This window comes from Chaetura pelagica, unplaced genomic scaffold, assembly GCF_000747805.2.
Source record: "Chaetura pelagica isolate M959 unplaced genomic scaffold, ChaPel_1.0 scaffold90, whole genome shotgun sequence".
NCBI classification, from domain to species: domain Eukaryota; kingdom Metazoa; phylum Chordata; class Aves; order Apodiformes; family Apodidae; genus Chaetura; species Chaetura pelagica.
In genome coordinates, this window is record NW_009953496.1 from 14,457,496 (window position 1) to 14,476,666 (window position 19,171).

General features: G+C 38.3%; 1 protein-coding gene across 1 annotated transcript in view; it reads left to right on the forward strand.

Annotated features, from left to right (window-relative positions):
• ARHGEF10 (Rho guanine nucleotide exchange factor (GEF) 10) overlaps nt 1-10,489 on the forward strand; it is a 101,883-nt gene extending 91,394 nt beyond the window's left edge. Inside the window, exons 26-28 of the mRNA XM_009999259.1 lie at nt 1,457-1,631; nt 7,696-7,818; nt 9,975-10,489. Of these exons, the coding sequence (XP_009997561.1) occupies nt 1,457-1,631; nt 7,696-7,818; nt 9,975-10,489 (813 nt within the window). The remainder of the gene's footprint in view (nt 1-1,456; nt 1,632-7,695; nt 7,819-9,974) is intronic.
• The last annotated feature ends 8,682 nt before the right edge of the window (nt 10,490-19,171 follow it).

Sequence of the window (19,171 nt, forward strand, 5' to 3'; positions counted from 1 at the left end):
TTATTTTTAAAACAGCCAGTTTCTCAGTGGACAGTACTAATTTATGGAATAATAACATATGAGAAGAAAATTAAATGCCTACTAAGTATAATATCAAAAGTTACACTTTGTGAAAGCTTAAAGTTCTGTTCTTTATCTCTGATCTTAGCCTGTTTTTTAAATTTAGATGGATAATTTGAACAATGTATCTATAACCCTAGTATATTCAAAATATAGCTGTCTTAGGCTTATCCAGAGAAACATATATTTTAGATTTTGATGCAAAATGACAAAAAATATAATTCTTGATCGTAATGCATGGAAAATATAAGTGTACTTTAACAAGGAAGAAGGGAGTACTTCCGCATTTTATCTTCAAATATAATTAGAAGTATATAATACATAGTGTGACTATTAGAGCAGATACTTACTTCCATATCCCTTAGAGAGAGATATGTATCAAAGGAACAGTTCGTCATTTATTTAGCCAAGGAGTTTTATGTTTATCAGAGTAGCTCTTTTCTATTAAAGCTGGCACAACATTAAAAGGCTGTGTTTAACTTCAGAGACAGTTTACTTACAAGACAAAATGGAGAAAAAAAAAAATCTACTTCTTGTTAATGATTAAAAAACTGTACTACAGCTTTATCTTGCATGTTAGCAGGGGCATGTAAAGAGGTTTTGGCCTTCCTGAAGCAATGCAGAAGTTTTAATTGTGAAGGCACTAGATAAAGAAAAAAGGTCTCTCACAAAGTCTTGTGTTACTTATCTTCAAGAGGAGGATTTTGGCCTTTCAAATTATAACCATCAATACTTTGAAGGACAGGAAATCAAAATAGCTACTACTGGTGAAATTTGGAAGTGTCTGTGAGTTGAAAAGCCACAGTATTAAGGCTCATATTGTTTTGTACATAGCTGAGCAAATAGTTGTGTGTTTATATTCATTACTTTTTAAGATTACTTTTTCCTTGATTCTATTACATTTGTGCTGAAAATACCCCCTAACAGAAGGAAATATTTTTTATTGTTTAAAGAGGAGCTCTGCTGTACATAAAAGGCTTTTGTATTTCTTTATTGATACTCCTTTGAAAAAACTACGACAGATGAAGTTCCTGGGAGTGGGTATATATTTTTTTCTAGGATGTTACTTTTAAGCCTGAGCTGTTAAGGGCTTGGCAGCCCCTACCATGCAATATTTTAATAAATACAGTATTGAGGTTACTGTGAGGTTGCTCTGTCATTAGCTAGAACTTTGGCTCAAGAGCTGAAAATCCTTCCATACTAATGAAGAAAAAAAAAGTAACGGGACAATTAACAAATCATATGCAGTAGTCAGAACATATCCCCAGCAAGGCAAAGGAAGCTAGCTTTGTCCTTGAGCTGGAGAACAAAAATCCAGTCTCTGAAGAGCTGATAAAGGAGGTTGAACTACATTGTTCAGTTGCATCTCCCCACAGAGTCTTTGTTTTTCTTACAGAGCCATTTTGAAGCCCATCAAGAAGAAGGGATGGTAATCTCTCACATGGCTGTTGCTGGAGTGGGAGTTTGGATTGCCTTCACATCTGGATCTACACTTCGCCTGTTCCACACTGAGACACTGAAACACCTCCAGGACGTTAACATTGCCACACCTGTCCACAATATGTTGCCAGGTAGTAGAATCACATTGTTTTGTCTTTATCACTGTCATTCTCCAGAGTTTTGTAGATTAGACCAGAATGAAAGAGTCCATCTTGGACTTTGAGTCTGATAACTGTCTTGGTACTATTTGCTTTAGTAAATCATGGTCTGTTGCCTGCCCAGAAGAACAATATGTGCAGTGAGCTGGTTGAGTAGCAGTTCTCCTCCTTACAGGTTATACATGGAATTATATAGATAAGCAGGTGGATTCCTCTGTTTAGTCTTTTTTTTTTATGACTGTGAAGCAGCAGGACAAAGCAGTCTGCCATTAAAATGTTTGCTTTTCATAGTTAAGTATTTGCTTTTGGCTCTTAGTATCAAAATACATGATGGATTCAACATGCCTAGAATCTGGACTGATAAACCACTTCATTTTAGTTCTGTCAGTAGTTTCAGTGAACTCAGCTGAACCACTCACATGCTTCCAATTCTGAGTGTGTTTTGAGTAGTCTTTTGCTAATTGGAGCTTCAGTTTATTGAATTAAAAGGTGAGTCTTACAAGTCAAGATGGGACCGCTGGTTGTTAGGATAAAGTTTAACAGATCTTGTAAGTGTTCTAAGACAGAAGCTGTTTAATCATCCCCAGATCATCAGTGGCACAGGCACTAGCCTGTATCAGTGTTGCAAGTGAGTGGCTAGGACATTAGCAAGCACATCAGGTGGGACCTGTGGCAGTGCTGGAAGGAGAGATGGACAGAAGAGTGTTACAGGCATGGCTGAGCACGAGGTGTCCAGGAGGGGATGACTGTTCTTTCTGTTTCTCCCTGTTTATAGCCTGCAATAAGCTGAGCTTCTGCAGTTGTTACGTGTGATGTGTGTGCCAGCTTTATTGCTTTGTGTCTGCCACAAGCCAGTTCTTTCCACAGTGAGGTTATATTTATATTCTTATAAGAGTTAGGTATAAATCTTGCATCAAAAATATTTCACTCCTTCAGTCTCTATACCATGTTCTCTTTTAGATGACATTAGCTTTGCAAAAAAAGCTCTTCTAAATTGTGCCAGTTTATATCATGTTTTAAACAGTGTTTTTACATGTGGTGCTTGACTGTAGCTCCAACACTGGACAGCAGCAAATAGCCTTCCTTTAAATAGATCATTTGGTTGGATTCATCACAGTTAGGCAAAGAAATCAAGATCAGTTGTAAAAAAGATTAACTTTTAATTTGTATTGCTGTTTGTAAAAAATGGGGGGGAAAGGGATGTAGAGCATCCCTTATACATCTTTTCTGCATATAAAAAAACTTTAAAAAAAATAGTTTAAAAATTGTGCTTTAGTGTTCATTACCATGGTGATAAAACTGCTGATGTAACACACATTTTTTATGGAGGTGTTTTAGCTAATTGTATCTCCTCAGTGTCATTCTTACCCATTTTAGTTCCTTGTCTTATTTTCTCAGTGTCTTCACAAAAAGCACAGCACTGAGTGGAAATGGAAATTTATTTCAGGAGTAGAACATTATTACGAATGTTCCAAGGGAGAATCTGTTCTGAAAATAAAATGAAGTTCAATTATTTAGCAGGAGTTCTTGGGACTGTTTATATGATCCCAATAATGCTGCAACAGAAAAGGAGTGAAATAGCTGCGTATTTACAAAATATGTATTTGTCTCAAGTGAGGATTTTTAGGGCTTCTAGTTTTAAAGGAAACAGCTGTTAGTTTTCTGAAATCCAAAAGGAGTTCCTTAGTATGCAAAAATAATGTAAATAAAAATTCAACCGGTATTGAAATGAGAAAGAAGAAATTGGTGAAAAATACTGCTAATTAAGTAGAGAGATGGAAAAGGCAAGATCTCAATATAACTTTGAAGAAGTTGGACTTCTTTTGCCAAGATTTTAGTAGGAACAAGAATATGTAATATAGGCTTGATAGGCTACCCAGAGATATCACCTGTGTCTTCATTTGAAGCGATGTAAACGAGAGGAACGTCACTCTATGAAGTTAATGAAATTATTTTGTTCTTATGTAGTAGAAGCAAAAGAAAAATCTACTGTCGCTGTCAGGAGTGGTTACAGTAAGTTGCAGTACTATATTTAAAGGACAGCTGTAGAAATTAAGATAGAAGAGTAGGAGGTTCTCATAACCTTAGTAACCACTTCTCATGCATTAGTTTTTCCCAGGATATTAAACCAGGGTTATGGAGACAACTATGGGATAGACATTTAGTCTAGAGTGGTCTGCAGTACCTTTACTGCATATGTCCACAGAAATACTTTGTAATAATGTATATCAAGCTTCTTTTCTATAACAAAACACCAAAAAAAAAAACCCACCTAGAAGCACAAATGCCATATAAGAAAGGAAGAGAATGGTTGAGAGTAAGAGCATTATCACTGCTTCAGAGAACTATTTATTTCACTATTTAGTGAACAACAGTACAGCTGGATTGCTTTTAAGCAGCCCAGGCACAGCTCTGAGCAGAGGACATACTGAGCAGCAGGGAAAAATAAAAAATCTGTTAACATTTGGAGCCAAGTGTACACACTTCCCAAGTGCAGTATACTCCATTTATAGAGCAACTTTATGCTTAGTGTTGGTGATCTGTAGCTGAAATCTCAACAAAGGCAGTTTTTCACCAGCCTTTATCACAGCTCAGACAAAAAAAAGTGAATCGTACTGAATAGATACGTTTTTCCATAGTCAACATTCAATATTTCACTATTCAAGAACATCCTTAAATATGTTTTTTCCTTCAGCTCTAAAAGAGTTTGTCCTTTTAAAGAGATTACGGTGAGCTTGATACATGTCATTTCCTTGCTCTTATGGATGTGGACAGGTTATCCATTTAAAAAAGCTGTGACTTCTGCTTAAGTTGCTGTATTCTGTTTATATCCATATATCCTCTAATGGCATGTGTGTTTCCTGGAAACAGATGAGAAAAGCAAAGAAAAAAATGTATCATTTCCTTTCTGAAGAAAACAAAAAGAAAGTATATTTTGAGGCTTACAGTTTTCTTTCGTCCCCACCCCACTGGGTGCCAGACCATAAAATGCAGAGGTTTTTATTATTTTACTTGTGGAAAATGATAAAAAGATTGGGAAAAACTGAAAGTCAGCTCAGTAAGTCTGTACATTGGGCTTATTTTTATACAGTAAGAGCAACGTGGTGATGCAGGAGGATATGCCCCATTTTGCCCTTGCACCTACCTAGAGATGACTTTAGATCTGTGTGGGAACATATGAGGATTTACCCAGATCTGGTGATTGCTGTAGCTGAGAACTGAGAAGGGTGAACATAGAGCAGAACACAGGCAATAAAACAATTTGTTTGTGTACAAGCTTACTTGTTGGCTTCACTTGTTATTACTTGTTATTTTAGAGGTTTTAAAAATCTGTCATTGCCATAAAGTCAATGTCTTGGTCAGATTATTTTAGAGGTTTTAAAAATCTGTCATTGCAGTGGGATGGTGTGATATAAAAGTTATAAGTTAAAGATAAGGGTATTTGATTTGGTTTGGCATTTTTGTTTATCATTTTCCCTTCTTAACTTGCTACTGTGTGCTTTCTGCATGACACATCCTGAAGAATTGATCTTGCTTCTTTTTCCTCTGAATATGAAATACATCAAAATTAAAAGTCACAAAATATCAAAGAAAAAATACCTTGGATATCAAACCTTGGATAGCAGATAAAAAATAATATTTTAAGTCAATATTTAAATAGTTTTTTTAAGTCTGTATATAATTTTTAGTTGCTTCATGCTATTTCAAAGTATATTTTCAGATGCAGATGTTTCCTGCTTTTCCAAGACTTCAAAGCAAATGGTTTTCCTTTTAACCTTACTATATATAGATGGTTGATGCTTAAGGTTGTGCTCAGTGTTTAAGATTGCATGTTCCTGGCTAATAATTTGCTGGTTTTACCTATGGAAACAGTAATGGGTATTATCAGTTTTCTCTGGTAAAAATGACTGGTTAGAAGTTGCTTAAGGGTTGGAGTATGAAATGATGCATATTACATGATAAGTACTTTAAAAAGCATTAAAGATCTGTTGTTTAAAAGTGTGAGCATCTTGCTTCTGCAAGGGGTTTGAGAGGCAAAGATACATAAAAAAAAAAATAAATTATAAAGGGTTTTAAATTGTACATAGGTATTCCTGTTTGTTCTTTGTAAAACAAACTTTAAGTGAAATAGGGTGAGGTTAAACTAACTTCAGGTTACTTTGCACTTGCTGGGACACCAGGGGTGGCAGAGAGCCATGACTTGAGGAGCCTGAGCTCTTAACCACAGAATTCAAATACTGATTGTTGAAACAGCACCTTTGTGTACTTTGTTTTGGAAACTAAATTAATCCCATTAGTATCTCAAAAAAAACCCCAAACCAACAAAAAAAAATCATCTGACCAAAAAACCCCACCAAAGCCAAACCAACCAACCAAAAAGCCCCAGGAAAAAAGCAAACTCCAAGCTTCAAAAGACCTATAAGTTATTTATAGATGTAGACCATCCACGCTTATCTAGTTGAAGATGGGTGCTGCAGTCCCAGAAGCATAAACACCTACAGTTTATGGAAAACAACATAGATGTTTCAGAAGATTTGCATGAGTAGATGGAACCTCTTCAATTTACTTGTGCTTTTGTTACAGCTGCTGACTTAATGGGTTAATATTTTGTTTTTGTAAAGTTTTGTAAGGAAGGACTTGACCTGTGGCCTGCCTCCTACTTTTGAGTTGAGTGCTTTGGGCTACAGTCAAGCTGCTGCTTCCATGCTTTCCCAGTGGGACTGAGATTCATATATTCTTGGATGTAGATTGGCTCAGCTTCAAGGGAGAAAGATGGAAAATGCATTAATTTGTGATACAACTGTAATTAAGGTCCTCTTCCAAAGTGTGGAACATGTGGGTTCATCCAAGTTACATCAAAGGTTGAATCCAAAGTCCCTACTTACTGATGAAGTTATTAACAACTTGAGAGCTATGATAAAGATGGTGATGACTGCTCTCTTGCATGTGAAGTTAATCATAAATCCAAGAACATGCAGATTTTGAACCTGAAGGATTCCAGCAGAGTTTAAGTGCTCCTCCATGTACACTTGGGCCATGGCCAAAATTTGGGCAGGCTGTAGTTTCCATTCTGAAACTTGGCAAGGTCATTTTGAAAATCCATCATAAAATCAAATATACTGCAAGCAAAATTACTTTGTTTTCATTGTAAAAAATAGCAATCCTCTAAATAAGATGTTGTAGAAAATAACAGAATCATAGAATAATTTTGAATGGAACCACCAGATGACTCTGATGGTCATCTTGTCCATCCTTCTTGAAGCAGGCCTGATTGTTTGAGAACGTGTCCAGACAAATTTTTAATATCTTTAGATAGCATGGGGATTACACAACCTCTCTGAGCAAACCATTGCAGTGTTTTACCACCCTTATAATGAAGAAGCTTTTCCCTACTTACAATCCAGATTTCCTGTGTTCCAAATTTGATCTGTTATGTCTTACCCTGTCACTGTGCACATCTGAATAGTCTGGCTCTGTGCACCCTCTGGTCAGACAGGCACAGACAAGACTTGGTTTAATCTCTCTTTCTACACCATGTGCTCCCTTCTCCTGATCATCTGGGTCACCTTCGATTGTTGAATGGCCAGTGCCATTCTTGTATGGGGGAATCCAAACTCAAACAGGGGATGGAACACTTTTAAAACAGTTTCACAGAATAAAAACTAGGAGGAAAAAAGTAACCATGAACAGGATTGAGTCTCGAGAATACTGTGCTATCGCAATATATTATTGAGTGTTGTGAAGTGAAATGCCTTTCAGTTTTATTATTGAGAATACACAAATAGAGTCTATTTGTAAAAGCATACTTGTAAAGATAATCTATGTCTACTTTTAGATACTGTGGTTTAGAGATTTAGGACAGAATGCCTCAGAAGTTTAATAGTATTTAAATTGCTTAATACCACGATCCAGCAAAAATTTGCCTTTGCAATGAGTTTGAATGAGATGATACAACTGATTGTGTTTGCCTGAAGTTACTTCACTGTAGGTGAAGATCGTCACTCTTCAGTAACAAAGCACTTCCTAAACTTCACAGGGCAGCAACGTGTGTCTGTGACCAGCCTCCTGGTGTGTCATGGTTTGTTGCTGGTTGGAACAAACCTGGGTATAATAGTAGCATTGCCAGTGCCACGCCTCCAGGGGATTCCCAAAGTAACTGGTGAGTGAAAATTCTCAAATGGTTCAAATTTTATACTGAAGATTTAATTTCTCTTGAGTCAGTAGCTTAAATAAACCTGCCGAGTTATATGTATTGTTAAAGAGATATCAGAGCTTTCTGATGAAATTATATTTGTTGTTTTTCCTGAGCATTACAGTATATCCAGTTACTTGACTAGTTCTGTCTGAGTTGTTTGAGCTGGGACAGCTGTTGTTCTTTAGGACATAAGAATAAGGTGGGCATTAATCCTGTCAGAGTACAGTCAAATATATGGGGGTTAGAAGAGGATGTAAACGGTCTTTCTTTCAGATGTGGAGAATGTAAGGTTGTGAAACATAGGTACTAAAAATTGAATGTCTTATCACACAGGTTATTCAGTAAATTGGTTTTGTGCCCTTTCTACCTAAACAGGAGACTTGGAATATATGAGAATACATATTTATCTTTTTACAACAATCTGATAAAAGATTTTTGCATTTTGGAGAGATGTGTGTTTTTAGTCACTTTCCTATTACTCCATTTGAAATATAAATGCCTGAATGCTACTGCATCACTTTGTAAGTGTTTACGGTACCAGCAGAAGCAAGATTTTTGAAGTGTGTTTACTGGGGGCTTTGCCATGCTATGTTTTGGGTTCAGAATTCCGCTCGAGCTTCTGCACTTTGGAGGGAAGCTGACAGATCTTATGAGGCAAGCTGTTTGCAATTTCCTTCAGGGTTAAAAAAAAAAAGCTTATGTAACTTTGCAAACTGAAAATGAAATACTCTGTGTTCAGCAAAATACGCAGCAATAATCCAGTATGACACAGGATAAAAGCTGCTTAAAAATATGGAACCTATGTTGGGTGAAAAGAAGCACAATACAAGAAAATGCGGAGTTGCAGAATCAAAAAACCTCTCAATTTTAGTCTTCCATTTTCTGTTTTGATCATTGTGGTTTATGTCATCTGTATATTCTTGCTTTTATGTTCAGTCAACATTTGTCAGATTGCACAGATCTAGCAACTTCACATTTAGACATCTATTTTTATAGTCCTTGATACCATATTTGGAACCTGAACTGGAAAATGGTGACTTTTTTCAGTTGTACTTCCAATAGTGATAATTCGTCTATATTATTGCACTTTCTGTAGAAACAGAATGTTTTATCATAACTTGGTTTGCATTAGGGAGCTAGGAAATGCACAGAGTGATTTGTAGGGTTGTGTGGTTTTCCTTTGATAGCCTAGCTCTTTTTCATATTGTAGCTGATTTTGTAGAATACTATATGGATGGAGACTCCCTGTTTACAAGGAGTCACATGGAAAAGACAAGGGGTAATGGGCACAAGTTGTTCCTGGGGAGATTCTGATTGGACACAAGAAGTAAATTTTTCACCATGAGGACAGTCAAACATTGGAATAGTCTCCCAAGAGAAGTGTTACATTTCCCAACATTGGACAGTTTTAAGTCTCAGCTCTTCAGGGTGCTAAGCCATCTCCTATAACCTATAGTATTACTTAGAAAGGTTGGACCAGATGATCCTTGAGGTCCCTTCCAATCTGGCATTCTGTGATTTTATTTATTTCTCTTCTCTTTTGCTGTAAAAACCATGTATACTGATGTTGTTATAGCTTCTGAATTTGGCCATATGCATTTTTTTTTTCATACATCCTAATGATTTGCAGAGTGTAAATCTTGCTTGTAGCACCAACATCCCACCCTTCTGTGTGGTGTGGAGGGGTCTGTTACAATGACACAGATGTTCTTATGCTGTTCTCAAGAGGTACAGAGGTGCAATAGTATTAAATTGAAACCCACATATTTTGTGGATTAGTGGAGAAAACTCAGGGTTACCTTTGTGTTGCTGCCAATCAAAAGAAGTTAGCAGCATTTCTGTACTCATGCTGCTGTGAGAATGGAGCACAAAAGTATGTCAACTAAAATGCATAGTGCCAAGTTGCAGCTTGATTCATGAGGAAGTCCTGAAACACTTGGGGTACAATAGTTTTTGGTTTTGGTACAATTTTCTGGAAAGTGTCTACACAGACAGACAGAATGCATATAATAGGGTTTTAGGAGTTACGCTTTTCTGAGCAAATGTAATGAACTAATTCTAGTGGAATACTGTGATAAAATAAATTACATTCTTCAAGTGTCTTTTTCTTCTGGCTCCAGGAAGAGGAATGGTGTCGTATCACGCACACAATGGCCCAGTCAAGTTTCTTGTAACAGCTACATCTATAAACAAGAAGAGCAGAAACAAAGTGAGGAACAGCCTGCCTCCTGGCTCAGATGCTAAAGATGATGACCGAAAGAACGTTCTGCAGCATGAAAGACCAGGCTCCTCCCTTAGTAACACCCATGACACTGCAATTTGGCTGGGGGACTCAGTAGGATCTATTGCACAAAAAAGCGACTTGTCGTCATCTTCTGGATCCCTTACTTTGTCTCATGGATCAAGTTCCCTAGAACATAGGCCGGAGGACAGTAACATCTGTGAGCTTTTGAAAGATCAAAATATCTCCCTTAAAAGTAAAAGACAGAGACCCAAGAAGATGAAAGCAAGTTCAGTGTTAGTCATTTCTGGTGGCCAAGGACACAGAAGAGTGAACAAGAAGATCAAGCAGCAGCGACAAGATGAACTAGTGTCTTCGGTGATGGTCTGGCAAATCCCACTATTAAATATCTAACTGAACTAAATCCAAGATACTTTCTGCTATTAAAAATATTCTGATACCCTTTTACAGCAAATGTCAGCTTAGGACCTATATGGATTGATTTTAATACACCTGGAAGCATTTTCAGTAAGCTTTGAACACAGGATTAGGGGTTACAAGACTGAGTCTTCACATACTTAAAACATTCTGCAGTGTTAGGGTATTGGAAAATGTTTATCCATTGATGCTGTCCTTGATACTTGGAACAAAAAGGATTTGTTAGACACTTTTAAATGGGTTTAGAATCTCTACCTTATTTATATTCACACTTATAAATATCATAATTATGTTCTGCAGAACTTAGAGGAGGAATGCATGCCAGGTCTCAGGTTCTGCTCATGTAGATCAGCTGTTGTGTCTTTTTCCAAAGTGACATATTGCGTGGACTGTAGATTTTAACCAAGCAGAAAATATTTTAAAACAACAAATAGTCTAATGCAAGTTGATATTAATTTGGTAATGACTATAATATTTTGTAACATCATTCCACAAGCCAGAGCTTCTTCTGGACAACAGCAGTTATATTAATTGACTAGTATTTGTTTATTTCAACATAGAAAATAGATTTTATTATTATTGCTAATGCTCAGTATTATTAAAACTGTTGCAGTACAAAAAGCACATTAATTTTCTTGGTAGGTACAACGGGTCTGTGACTTGCCTTTGTTATTCAAGAGAAAGTTCTAAGGATGCTGTGGCTTAGGGCATGTAGAAAATGCAGATAGAGGACAGCTGTGCATTGTAGTGCTGCTGACACATTCTCCCCCTGGCAACTCAGTATCAAAGCTAAAGATGGGTTATGCCTTTTTTAAGGAGGCATGCACATCCAGTAAATTAATAATTAAATTGTTAAAAAAAATCACTAATTGCAGAGAAATACACTAGTTTAGGAATATCTATAGGAAGTGCAAGTAATCACTGTGGATATAGGTCCCACATCGATTGATTTGTGCTGTGTCCTCAGGCAAACACCTATCAATAATAGCACAGCACAACAGCAACAGCAGCGATATGGTCACGTCTGTTGCAGTCACCTCATTTCACTCAGTCTCAGCAGAGCATGGTCGTGTGAAATTAGTGTGCACAGCTCCATTCACTTGGTCGGGCAAGCGGTTTCTGTGGAAGTGTAAGAGGGCTGACTTCTAAATAGGGACCTAATCATAATTCCTTTATGAATCAATGTATTTCCAAGGGAAACTTTGAATTTGGGACTCCTACTGAAATTGCTTTTTGCACATGTGAAATAGAAGACAGAGCCTTCAGCTCAGAAAGACATTGCAGAAAATGGGGATAAGACACATTCTTCAGTCAGAGTACGTTTAATAAAAGTAACATGTTGAATGGAGTCATCGAGAACATCCTTTTCCCTCATCAATAGACTGAAAGACACAAAGAAATCAGGACAGTTAAGTTTCAGTTGAATATTCAAAAAACTCTAACACTGTCCATCAGATCAGTAAAATGCAAATTAAATATATGGAAAGCAGAATGTACATCAGATGTATGCATTGACTGGAATCAATTAAAACTCCTGGCTACTTTGACACTGCTTTTATCCTGCTAAGGAGGTGGTTTGCCATGAAGTTATTTCTACTACTTCTAATACAAACTCCTTTATTCCACCTTGTTTTATTTCAATCTGCCTAGTGTAGGCACCACAAGAACCATAATTACAGTGTTTCCCAGCAGATGACATTTCAAGGTAAACACTACTAGAAACTGAATTATTTTGTTTGCTAGAAGATATAGGTGAGTTTTTTTCAAAATATTTTTAATGTTGCCAAAATTAATTTTCTTTATTTTACAGCAGATTTTTATAACTCTTAAATTTTCAGTCTGTCTGCTCTAAAAAAGCAAACCTCTATCAAGGTGACTCCAAAACTGGTGGGTGGGCTGACTTACCAAGTTTGACAGAGCACCAGAGTAACACCAGATCTTCCCTGACACCAGGTACGTGGGACAAAGGGAATGCCAGTGCAGTCAGTCTTTGCCTGCTAGGTGCCACCAAAATGCATTTCAAAAATCAGATACACACCCTCATTTCATTTCACGGGTTTTGCCCACAGCCTGCATCCTGATCAGAACAGGATTCTTGAGCTGTAATAACACAAACTTCACTGAGTCGTGGAAGATAGTTGTTACAGGTAGGATTGTAGGCTTAGGGTCTTCATTACTGCTTTGTGCTTTTATTCTGTGTCTTTTGCTGTGTATCTTACAAGTTTAGTTGAGTATTGTCAGCATTGGTATGGACTTAGTATTGGCATGAGTCCTGATGAAAAAATAAAAAAAGCATTGCCTTTAAGCCATGCAGCTGGCAACATTTTCCCAAACTTTTCCTCCTCTCCCTGGCCTACTTCCTGGGCTTGCCTGGCTTGAGGGATCAAGGCCAGTTGTGTTTTCTACACTCTTCCATAGCTATGGCCCTGGAAGCTGCTCTTTGCCCACTGTGTGGTAGTACTGCGTTGTACAGTTTAATGTATGTATATTGAAAATCAAGTTAAAAGATTCTTCTTTGTATAAAGCATATATAATTTAGTAGCCTTTGCTACACTGAAGTTAAAAAGGCTGCAGGTTTTATTCTGTGTGCTCCTTGGGTGTGGGATTCCACGTTCATACCTTTGGGGCTGCAGGATCACATCCACTCTTTTGGATCTTTGTCACTAGGAGCAGTAAGCGGAGTCCACCACACATTCGACTGGAAATCCACCATGTGTGATGTCACAACAGGATCTGTTAGCAGTAATGCATCAGAGTTTTAAAGTGAAATTCATCTTGTTTTCCAGCTAAAATGTAATTTTCTTCACTTTTAACAATAAAACAATAGAAGCAAAATACAAATCTGCTCTTCTGAAAGTACGTGGGAATTTTGCCAGTGATTTCAGTAAGAACAGAACTGGGTTCCTCGCTTACATTACACTTTGAAAATACGTATCTATTTATCTTATTAAGCTGTAAAGAGCAGCTGTATGTCTGTCTTTAGAAATACGCATTGTCATGAACTAGCCTTTTAGTAACCAACAAAGCACAAGGTGCAATGTTTGATTTCTGATATACAGCTGAGTGGCATTACCTTACTATGAAAACAGGCAGGAACCAAAGTTTCTCTTACAGCTGGCAAATAGTCTTCATAGCTGTTGTAGATTGTGCTGCTAGGTAGGTTGGATTTTGCTTTCTGCTACTGCTTTTCTAGATTAATAGGAGTTACAGAAAATATTAGGAAAAGAGGGGAGCAAGTGTAACCACTATGATATCTCTATATGTTTTCTAACACATATTAGTGTATTTTATAACATGAGCCATAAAACTTGTGTATTTATGTTCAAAGTATAAACTGATAAAAATGTTTAATAAAAAATGGATAAAAATTTAACTGCAGAAGTACATTTCTCGGATCATCACTGTAACTAGCAGGCTAGAATATGTGTTGCGTATTCATGCATAGTGCATGTTAATGAAATGATGAAAGGGAAAATGGGATATGTAATTAGAACAACAAAGATGTATATGTTTTAGTTTCATAATTTCTACAATTTAAACACAGCAAGTACAATTTCTGAGAATGATACAGTCTCTTATAACTCAGACCTCTGCATCAATGGACAGAAATAGTGTATAAGAGTAGAATTTCTACTGAGCTGTCTACGTGGAATATGCATCAGCACTTGGGCAGCATGCATGATGCTTAAAAATGAGAAGCATTAGTGTTCAAAATTAGTATTACAGGGTAAAAGCATCAACAGTGGAAATTAATTTTCAGTTGCCAACTGGCAATTCGTTCTAATTAATCCGCCCTAAAGGATATATACACAATCCCGTTACTGTGTTTAAATATGGAGACTTGTATTCATCAAGCTCGGCAATAGCCTTTTTGTGTCTATCTACACTGTTAAGAACAAACAGGAAGAGTTACTGAGACATACTTGGTTGCTAGTAAATCCTGCCTTTTTGCTCCTGTTTTTGTACCACAACTCTTTAACATATGGTTCTGAAAACATCACAAGAGTGCAGGAGACTGTACAACCACACACCTGAACACAAATTCTGTCCCAATGGGAATTTACAACTCATTATTCATGGATGAGAGGCTGAGGGCTAAATATTGCTTACTTCCCCCTTGAGAAAGGACTGAGTATTTGGGTTTCCTGAACTGCAGTTTGGTTCTTAAACTTCACTGTTCCTCTCTTTACTGTCCAATTTAATCTTCTGACCTCATAAAGACAAATTGTTTTTTGTAAAATTAGTTTGGAGGTGAGAAAAAAAATCTGTGGTTTGAAAGGTGCACCTATAATGGAGGGTTCTGTATGAGTTAATCTGTATTGCAATGAGTGATACCATCAAGCTGATAGATTGCTTTACATATCTTCATAGTAATAGCCTGTGAAGAGAGCAGATTAATCCGTAGCTAGGAAGAAACTGAGTTGAAAAGTTTATTACCTGACTTGAAGCCACGTGATGATTCTGTAAAAGGACACAGATTAAAGCCATTGCTGCTAAGCCCGTGATTAGCCCTTTTAAACTGCATCCTCCTTGTAGGCATCCTGTATGTGTGCTTGTTAAAACTCTGGGCTAGTGAACTGACCTGGACAAGCATGACAGCTTCAGCACTGACCTATGACCATAGTTAGCAGTTGACAATTGAGCCTGACTGCTTCCATCAGACAGCACTGACAAGGCCACTTATCTGGGATACCTTGCGGACTGTTTAACTATGTGAATGTGAACTGTGGGGTGCCACCTGCAGAATACACTCTGTGCCTCTCATTTCTTGATCCTGATGTAGCTTAGCATGTACCCATACAACCTGCTTCCTATGGGACAGGTGCCTAGCAGTCTAGAACTTGAGATGAGTCTCTTAGAACCTGGAGATAAAAATATGTACCATCATAGACTTGACGTGTACTAGGTTGGTATGGGGAGTCTCAGTGTTAGTATGTGGTGGTTCACTAGCTGCTTGCACAATGCCAATGCCAGTGGTTTTCCTCTTAAACCTTTCTGATTTAGGGGGTTCTACCTATATGTAGAATCTACATTGCATTTCCTCCCACATGCAGCATGCACACTGCTACATCTATTTGCTACTTGATTTCATAAATCTAGTTCAAGATTTTTCAGCGTTAGTTGATTTGCTGCTGCCAGGTACTTGTGCTTACTTGATCATAGCATTTTCCTTAAAGGCAGGCCCAGCTACCAAACTGCCAGAAACTTTCTTCACCTCCTAAAACAGCCTTAAAATAGCAACAGTGAAATAGCTCTAGATTAAAGGATCTGAAAATTTCCTAGGCAAATGAAGGTTTGCTGTGTGATTCCATTTGAAATGCAACAATGTCGATGTATGACTGAAAGCACTTCAAGTGCTTTGGCCAAGCTCCATAAACCACACTATAAAGGCAGTTAGTCTTTCATAGCATGACCTTCAAAGGTGTTCAAAGGGATATTTTATTTCCCCGAGCAAAACAGGCCTTGGCAGCAGAACTGCAAGTTCTCCTGTTGTGCATAGTTATAGACCAGGGATAAGCACAGTTACCATTAATGTGTGTCCCAACCTGGAATATGAGCCAGAACACCTAGGATTAAAATGACACACCTTAGGGAGATGAAATCATTGTAAGAATTCACTTGAAATCTGATTTAAGAAGTATTTTGACATCAAAAGAGTCAGCCTCCAGCAGAGTTTTCTCAAGCACCGAAGTACCTAATTTCCACTGAAATCTGTATAGTTTTGTGCTGAAATGCAGATAACAGGAAAGGTTTTTAATTCAAGAAACCAGACACAGTTTAGCTACAAGTTACAGAATTTTAGTTTTTGCTTTTTATTCCATGTTGGAGAGAAATTGTATGGGTTTCACCTTGAGCCTGTCAGACTAAATGTTTTTTTTTAATGTTTCCTTTCTAAAGAGATTTTTTTTTTTTTTTTTCTCACCTTGAGCCTGTCAGACTATATTTTTTTTTTTTATGTTTCTTTTCAAAAGATTTTTTTTTTTTTTTCCTGCAGAGTTGGGTAGCACAGGCTGTGTGCATTAATGAGCATTACTCCTGCTTCTGTTATGTGAGAGACAGAGCAGACAGGCTGTATGTCCAGAAGGAAGCCCACTGAGTGCAAACAGGCAGGAACTAGCTAAGGTTTCTGGGACAGAGCTGAGCAAACACTTGTGCTGCCTTTACTCCCCTCACTCTGCTCACCACTCTGCTGCTGCTGCAGGCTAATTTCCCCTTCCAGGATGCAGGCCTCTTAGGCAGTCCTGGTGGCCAGTAGCACCATTTAGATGCAATCGGTTCCTTTGAGTATTTCTCGTGTTGGTTGGGCAATAGAAATGCATCACAGGCACCAAATTATGTATCGTGTAAGCTGTTGGATACCCGTTTTCTTTAGGATGGGGCCTTTTCTACATTAGGACAATGATTAATTGCATGTAATTTAGATGCTTAAAAAAATAACTGTCTACAGCTGTACTAGTCTGACTCGACAGCTAATGGAGAGAAAAAAAAGGAATACCAAGGGATGAGTCACTTCATCCTAAGATAAGATGTCTAATATAGGTGAGAGATATTACCCTCCAGACATGGTAATTTCTGTACATTAATTACAAATGGAGCCTCCAGAAACTCAAGTTGAGTAGGGAAATCAAACAACTGGAACTGAGATGATTTCTGCAATGGTTGCCCCAGTTTTTAGCATCATCTCCAGTTCTACTGAAAGCTGAAAGGATAAGTCAATGAGCAGTCTTATTCTCCATGAGAAGGTTTCAGTCTATGATCCACAGAGCAGCAGTATTTTCCAAAAGTTGTTCTAAAAAGTCAGGAACTCTCCTTTATGTCTGTTTTCACTTAAAGATTTGTTGACAAAGGTGCATGGGAGATGAGAAAGAAACTCGGAGGGAAAACAGTAGACTGAGGCTCACAAAGTTACAGAATCACTGCCCAAAACTAAACTTTCAAAAAGCAGAACTGAAGTATTTTTACCCAATTTCCTTCTGGCATTGTTCAGTGAAAGCAGAGGATAAAATCTGCCACAGTCAAGTGCTGCTTGACTGCCCAGGCCAGGACCTCTGTGGAGCTTGGATTTTGTGTAGGTCTTTTGCTGGATCCAGCCACAGAGGCAAGTATGGCTCACAAACACAATATGCTGCTTCCTACCCATCACTGATTTTCAATGGTCTTCAAAAACAGTAGCTCAGACACCTCTGTGTTCACACAGACTGGGATGTGATGTGGCAGTTAAACCTGAAGAGGAGCTAAGCAAATCCAGTAGTGCTTAAAAACACCATATATTCAGAAAGTATGAGTCAGAACAATCTGAAATGATCTCTGATATGATAGTGCCACCACAGCCATGTAACTCTCATCAGTGTGAACAGAAGTCAGGTACTTCAACAGGAGACCATCCTCCACAAAGGAATGGAACAGCAGGGACTTTAAACGTTAAAATAATTTCCCAGACCCGTATTAGTTGTCTAATTTCAATGTCATCTTGAAATGTATAGTATTTAAAGTAACATGTAACAGCAGGAAGATTAATTCCTGATGTCAGGAGAGAAGAATTATTTCTGGCAGGCTTTAATGGATCTGCTATATCACACAGAAACTTCTTCCAGCTAGCTCAGAATAAAACTATGTACAGAGAAACCAACAGTCCAATCATATAATGGACCCAAATCAGGGAACAGCGGGAAATTTGCTATTATAATAAAGCCACATGCTGTGGTTACCAATTATTCTAAGACCCCTGCAACACTGCATGATTATTACTATTAATCTATGGCATCAAAAAGCATGCTGGCCTCTCTCAGTAGAATGAGACATGACCTCAGCTTGAAAACCAGCCTTATGGTTAGGTGCTGCACTTAAAAGTGCACAACATGAATAGAGCCAAAGGTTGCAAGCGGTTACACTCTCCCAGCACTGCATGCAAGCGCTTTACTGTATTGAGAGCTGTCTCAACACAGGAGAGTACAAAAAAATGCTTCTACAAAACGTAGAAGCAATGTTACAAAATTAATGAGAAGACACCCAACCACACTCAACTATCGCCACCACAAAGCTGGAAGAACACACAGCTGCAATGGTTACACTGCCAGCACAGAAGGAATGAGTTGTCAGGTTAATTTGAGAGGAGACAGGAGCAGCTTTGCAAGCCTGCTCAGGAGTGTCTCTCAGGGCTGGGGCAGGAGAACCAGTCTGACGGGACCCTGGCGTCAGTGGAAAGAGGGGAAAAGAGAAAAGCTGCCGTGTTTTGAGATAGCAGTATCAGAGGAAAACTGTATGTTGAAGGGGCTTGGACAGTGTCTGCTGCGGTGGTGTAAGTCAGATTGCAGCCTGTGGTGGGACTGGAGCTCGGTAAATACCACTGCCTGTGTCAGGAGCAGAGCAAGGGCACAACTGAAATAACGTGGGTTTTTTTTTCAAGAAACTGAGTATGGAAATTCTGATGAGAATCTCAGGTTTGAAGAGCAGGACAAAATGGAACCCAGACCCAAACTGCAGTAATACAGAAACCACCTGGCCTCCATCTCGTTGTTCCTCGTCGGCAGAAACCCGAACGATCCAGAGGTTCCGAGCGGACACCCCGCTCCGGCTGGGAGGAGCGGCTGTCACGGAGACTGCGGTCAGTCCGGGCTCCGGCCCGGGGCGGCTCCGGGCGCTGTGCCTGCCGGGGCC